Genomic DNA, 7,020 nt, shown 5'->3' with positions numbered 1-7,020 from the left:
CCTGCCTGCCTATGGAGAAAAATAGGTCTTGCTCAATATAATGAAAGGGAAGGCCCCCAAAGGTCTTGTTCAGGCTGATGAATGGGGAGGTCCACAAACGCTTTGCTGAGGCTGATGAATGGGAAGGTTCCTGAATGGTATTGCTCATGCTGATGAAGGGAGAGCTACTCAGGCTGATGAATGGGGGAGGTCCTGTCCAGGCTGATGAATGGGAAGGTCCCTGAAAGGTCTTGCTAAATATAATGAAAGGGAAGGCCCCCAAGGGTCTTGCTCAGGCTGATGAATGGGGAGGTCCACAAACGCTTTGCTGAGGCTGATGAATGGGAAGGTCCCTGAATGGTATTGCTCATGCAGATGAAGGGAGAGGTCCTGTCCAGGCTGATGAAGGGGAAGGTCCCTCAAAGGTCCTGCTCAGGCTCATGAAGGGAGGTCCTGCTCAGGCTCATGAAGGGACCCCAAAAGGTCTTGCTCAAGCTGATGAATCGGAAGGTCCCCAAAGGTCTTGCTCAATATATTGAAAGGGGAGGCCCCCAAATGCTTTGCTGAGGCTGATGAATAGGAAGGTCCCTGAATGGTATTGCTCTGGCTAATGAAGGTGAAGGTCCCAGGAGAGGTCTTGCTCAGGCTGATGAAGGGAAAGGTCCCAAAAACGCATCCTTAAGATGGGTGCAAGTCACATGTCCAGCAATGGCCAGAGCGTACTGACAGTGGTGGTGCGAGCTGGAGGCTGGGACAGGAGTGCGGCCTGTAAAGTGTTCTCAGCTCCCCAGCCAGAGATAACATCCAACATCCTCTTAGGTGCTAATGGCCAGGAGCAGCATGACGGAGATAGCTGCTTGATGCATGAATCACAAGCATTTTATCTGTGGAAGCAATACTTTGATTTCATTATCCTGGAACAAGCTCTGGGAACCTGTTAGTATTTCGGGTCACTTGTCTAAATAATTTCAGTGTGTAGCCACAGGCATTTCCTAACAGGTTTCCGAAACCCTTTTTGACTTCCTCTGAAAGCTTTGAAACACCTGAATGGTCCATCACAGTGAGCTGAATGGCGTCATTCATGATCCAAGACGGATATATAACTCATTACAGCTAGGAGGCACTGGGCGTGAGTCTCGGGGGCTACAGAACATTCCTCTCTTCACTTGCCAAGGAAACGCCAAAGTCTGGCAGAGCAAAGTTGTATTACAGTAAGAAAATCCAGCAACCGGCAATCAAGGGAGCAGGGCCGGATTTACTCTCTCTGCTGCCCCAAGGCCAGGTTCCTCAATGTGCCCCCCTACCCGCCAAACATCCCCCCTCCCTCCCTTCCATATGTAGAATGGCAATGGCAGACCTGCGACATCGCCGGGATCACTTGTACAAAACAAGCGGCGGCTTCCCCGCTGTACATTTAGCTCAGCTTGCCCAAAGCAGGGCTAAATGTAGAAAACAACTACCCGCCCGGAACTGCATGTCCCAGGCACTGTAATCCCAAGCAGTGTTGTCAGTCCTGCTTGTTGGCTACAGAAACTGCGCCTTATCCCTCAACTTTGCCTTTCCCTCTACACATGCATACGTGAATTTCTTTCCCAGCAAAGCAATGCTGCTGCCATGGCTCCCAGGACGCTACCCACACACTGCATGTAGGGAGATATAGTTCTGGGGGTGTGCCTACATCACTGGGAGCCGACCTCCCAGCATCTGCCCATTTTAGTCAGTAAAGAAAGCTGTTTCTTACTACATAGCAATGTAAAGAAAAATCCTGAGACAGGATCTAGAGGGCGAGAGGGAGTTTTGGAGGTACATTTCAGGAATGCCTGCATATGCACTTTAATGAACGTGCAATAAGGTGAAGAGATGTTCATGTCAAACCTACAGTCGTGTGTGGGGATTTCTCCTGTCTGTAATTGGGCGACCGACGCGAGCACAGGTTCAGGTCAGTGTACACTCCTACATACTACAACCACAGACGCGGGGAACAGACTGAAAGGACTAAACCACAATCCGGATAAAGCTGCAGAGGTGAGGAGATTGCGGGAATACTGAGGATCCCAAACAGTGGCGGGAGTTCTTCAGCACCCGAGACGAAAAGGCCAAAGTGTGCCCCACCCCTATGATCTATGAACAATGTCAGGAGCATAGTTTGCAGGTCGTGCCCTTTATGTGCCCCCTCTTCCTGCTGAAGCATCCAAGGAGATAACTTCTGCTGGTTGCCCCTTGACCCCGCTCCTGCACTATGCTGGACACACAACATATCTGCTCAATAGAAATATGCTAAAGGACCTGTTTTGAGGAGCTTTGGGCTTGTCTTGAGGACGCCAATTTAAAATGCTTCTGAGATTGTTCAGAGTTCATTGACAGGTGCAGTTGACCTCCTTCCGATCTGCATTTGACCTGCTTCAAGTGGGTTTTGCAATGCCATAGCCAGGGCCGGAATTACTCTCTCTGCTGCCCCAATGTCAGGTTCCTCAATGCGCCCCCCCCCCTTGTATGCAGGCTTCACACAAGTGATCTCGGCGACATCCCCCGAGGTCACTTGTTCAAAACAAGCGGCGGCTTACCCGCTGTACATATAGCCCTTCTTGCCCAAAGCAGGGCTAAATGTAGAAAACAACTACCCGCCCGACGCCCAGAGATAGGAACTCCACACCCCTGCTGCCCCTCTACTCCCTGCTGCACCAAGGGCGGGCCTCGGTTGGCCCTGTGGGAATTCCAGCCCTGGCCATGCCCATGCCCATCGACACAGATCCAAACCCTCCCTTAGGCAGCACATGGGTGTTAGGGAACACTAAGTCACATGGTCTGTAGCTGGAATCTTCCAACAACCTGGTGGAGGAATGGTTTTTGTACGTGCTGTAGCTACTGTTTTCCTATAAAGCCTTCAGTGAAGGATTTAGATTGAAACGGCAGTTCCAGTTCCATTTAGAAGAAGACCAGACTGCAGAAACATAACAGATCATGATATCATATGATGCTGTTTATTTTTAGCGTGACCTCTTTTTGCACCTGCTGTACTCTGCTGTACGTGCCTGGTCACCCCCTGACTGTATCCCGTGCCGGTCATTTTCCCAGATGGATGACACCCAGCTGACTCCCTCACCTCCCCAACACAGTTCAGCACTGACCTAAGCAGCCAATTGTCAGGTCTTAGCATGTGGGAGTAGCACAAAGTGCATCTGTCCTTAGGAAACTCAAGGGAACCCTGGTGGTAGGTCCCATTGGTGGGGATCCATAGGCAACTGTACAGCGTACCTGCTCCATTATCTAGTCTCTTTCACTTTAACAACGCCTGATCTCCCGGATTTAGTCATTGCAGCGTAATATTGTGTAAGGAAATATAGGACACAAGTGTGATTACCACACGATATGTGTGTAGAAACAAATGCATATGATTGAGCAAACTAGGTCAAATGTAGTAGCGCTTGTTTAGTACCCTTTAGTATGTCTGTGCATAACAGTTCGGCAGGATGGCCCCTTGGCCAATGTCCATTTGCTTAGAGAAATGGCTGGCATACGATTCCCAAAAACTGACCACCATTGGCTACAGAAACAAAGATGTCAGATTGACCTCACTTATTTATAACCAATGTACATGCTCCTTCTTCTGTGCACACAAGTTTGCCAGGTGACCCTCGACCAATGTCCATCTGTTGGGAGAGATGGCTGGCAATAGTTCCTAAAAACTGACCACCATTGGCTACAGAAACAAAGATGTCACATTGACCTCACTTACAACCAGCGTACATACTCCTTCATTGTCTTCAGACCTTTGCTTGCCTTCTTCAATGAGTCAAGGAGCCCAAACTGCTGCCTGCCTAGGGCCTCCATTGCCCTCAAAACCCTTGCCAAATTCTACATTGCCCTACTCCTCAAACCTCTCTTCACCTCTGCTGTGACCTTTGAACACCACTTGCATTTGGTCCCTCTTTAGTGGATCTGACAATGAAAGGTTAACCCTGGGCTTCACTATTTTAGACCAGTCAGACCCCCAACAACTGCTTCCCTTTATTTTCCCGATGGGTTCTCTAGTATTTTGGCCTCCCCTGTGAACCTGTAGTGTGTTCTCTATGAACCTGGTGCAAATACTGAGCACTCCTCCCATGCAGAGTCTGACAGGCTTCGTCCCTTTGGCTGTAGGAATTTCACATTCCATTTTATAACATCGTCCTTTTAATAGCACATACTGTAGGTATTATGTTTACTGACCAGTTTAAACAGTGCGTGCTGCGTACATCTCCACCATGGTGGATTTATTGTCAGCCCTTTCCTTCCTTCCTATAAACAGGCAACATTGCCAAATGTCTGGGGCTTTCCACTGCTTTAAATACTCTGTACCTTAAATATTAGGAGAATGGAGACATCTCCCTCCACATTTCCTTATTCTCAAATTAGAGATGAATGGCCATTTCTGATCTGACAACCGTTCACTGATCATAGAGGTAAGATGCCATCAGAGCATTGAGCTGGGCTGGCATGTGCCCCTTGGACCAGTCCTAACAAGATAGGTTGGGCTGGTGGCTCTGAGTGAAGATACTACCCCATTCAGACATTGATCTGACCTGGGTGTAATATGCTGCTCATTCAGACCTGCCAGGGGGAGGATTTTCACCACCAATTTCCTTGGCAGCTATGGGAATTCCAATCCAAAAGCTGCAATGGATGCTAATGCCAGAAGATGTGAACCTTCACCCAATATTTGGAGGCCATGTCCCATGTCCTTCACACTGCACTCGCTATATCATTGTAATGTCGCGATAATGACTTTCAGACCGTCACAAGCATCCCACACGTATCCAGTCCATCAAACTAATCTGTCAGGACTTTGGAATGTCATCATCTAGATTTTGCTTATGGCTTTTCCTGGAAGACCCGACTCAGAGGACAGCTGGAGATCCACTTACTCAGCTCGCAAGAAACTAACTGATTGGGTTTACATTGACTTTGAAGCAAACCTGATGAGTACCTAGTGAAGGAAGCGGTCAAAGTCATGCACAGATCCTGAGATATAGGCATCCATATTTATATATACACCTTGGCTTTTCCCATAAATGTCAAGCTTGGCCCAACCCCCAGGACTCTATACTGGTCAGTGAGGCTGTCATTCATATTAAAAAACCAATAAGGAACCGTATAGGATGGGTGGGGGTGTAACCAAAGTAATCCACAGATCCTGAGATATAGGCTTCCAAATCAATATATACACTTTGGCTTTTCCCATAAATGTCAAGCTTGGCCCAACCCCTAGGACTCTATACTGGTCAGTGAGGCTGTCATTCATATTAAAGAACCAATAAGGAACCGTATAGGATGGGAGGGGTGCAACCAAAGTCATGCACAGATCCTGAGATATAGGCATCCAAATTTACATATACACCTTGGCTTTTCCCATAAATGTCAAGCTTGGCCCAACCCCCAGCACTCTGTATTGGTCATTGAGGCTGTCATTCATATTAAAGAACCAATAAGGAACTGTATAGGATGGGAGGGGTGCAACCAAAGTCATGCACAGATCCTGAGATATAGGCATCCAAACCTTCATATACACCTTGGCTTTTCCCATAAATGTCGAGCTTGGCCCAACCCCCAGGACTCTGTATTGGTCCGTGAAGCTGTCATTCATATTAAAGAACCAATAAGGAACCATAAAGGATGGGAGGGGGTGCAACTAAAGTCATCCACAGATCCTGAGATAAAGGCATCCAAATCAATATATACACCTTGGCTTTTCCCATAAATGTCAAGCTTGGCCCAACCCCCAGCACTCTGTATTGGTCATTGAGGCTGTCATTCACATTAAAGAACCAATAAGGAACTGTATAGGATGGGTGGGGGTGTAACCAAAGTCATCCACAGATCCTGAGATATAGGCTTCCAAATTTATATATACACCTTGGCTTTTCCCATAAATGTCAAGCTTGGCCCAACCCCCAGGACTCTGTATTAGTCAGTGAGGCTGTTATCCATATTGAAGAACCAATAAGGAACCATATAGCATGGGATGGGGTGCAGCCAAAGTCAAGATTTATGTCATCACATCTTTTTCCTGGCAATATTCTTCTAACTAGGAGTTCACTTTGGACTTCCACGCACGTGGCAAGTTTACTGTAAATGGGGTGAGATGAGTGTCCTGTTTATTCTCTTCATCCACTGCTATCAATAAACAGTATTTAGTCTTTGCCAAGTGGCCTGGTGCCCCATCCTTGTCTCTCTTACAGTCTTCTTTTGTATTTACGGTCTCATGTAACTGGTGGAGGTTGGGGACTGAGGGACACCAATAAGACACACATTGTCCCTGTAAATGGGGCTTATTATTTCCACTCCTGAAGTACCTGAAACAAATGAATGCCGGAACACAGAGCCAATTCACCACAGTCACCCTTAACAAGAAACTCTTTGACACTGAGAACTCTTTATCACTCCAAATAAAAAGTATTTAATCCCCAGGCACAATGGGGACGTACAATGCTCAGGCGCTCGAATGATACAAAGAAATGCATGTAAAGCTTCATTGATGCAGGTCTTCGCAGTAGGAAATATGGTGTATTTTAGACCAGTGGTTCTCAACCTGTGTAACCTCAGGACCCACATTTGTCCTCGGTCATTAAGTCGTGACCCAAGTCGCACTGCAATGGAACGCACGGCATTGAGGTACAGATCCACCAGTCTCCCTATTTTATGAGAACTGGAGTGAATCCTCAGCCTGGGGTCCAGTGTGGGCTGCCGTGCTGGAGCTCCATTCATATGTGCATTGCTTGCACAGCTCCCTTGCTGGCCCTGTAGAGGTGCCAGGAGCCAGAATATGACATCACTCCGGTCCAGGCACCTCTGCAAGGCACGTGAGGGAGCTGCAAGCAATGCGCATATGGATGAAGCTCCCTCGCGGCCGTGGCCCCATCCCACCCCACCTCTAGCTGACACTTGGCAGCATATTTTGAATGGCTGCTTGGCCCGAGAACTGACAGGGCTGCTCTAGGGGGGAGGCTGGGGAACCTCATCTGGAAAAGTGGATGGCATGTGGTGACCCACTGGATAAGGGGT

General features: G+C 48.0%; 1 protein-coding gene across 1 annotated transcript in view; it reads right to left on the bottom strand.

Annotated features, from left to right (window-relative positions):
- The window catches only part of HSD3B7 (hydroxy-delta-5-steroid dehydrogenase, 3 beta- and steroid delta-isomerase 7), a gene marked incomplete at its 5' end in the record, with an annotated part of 19,748 nt that extends 13,403 nt beyond the window's left edge, over positions 1–6,345 (bottom strand). The window contains one exon of the mRNA XM_018570827.1: positions 6,312–6,345. Within this exon, the coding sequence (XP_018426329.1) occupies positions 6,312–6,345 (34 nt within the window). The remainder of the gene's footprint in view (positions 1–6,311) is intronic.
- Between the last annotated feature and the right edge of the window lie 675 nt (positions 6,346–7,020).

The sequence above is a fragment of the Nanorana parkeri genome, unplaced genomic scaffold (genome assembly GCF_000935625.1).
Source record: "Nanorana parkeri isolate BGI_ZX_2015 unplaced genomic scaffold, ASM93562v1 scaffold1605, whole genome shotgun sequence".
NCBI lineage: Eukaryota > Metazoa > Chordata > Amphibia > Anura > Dicroglossidae > Nanorana > Nanorana parkeri.
This window is presented reverse-complemented; position numbering and strand designations above follow the sequence as displayed.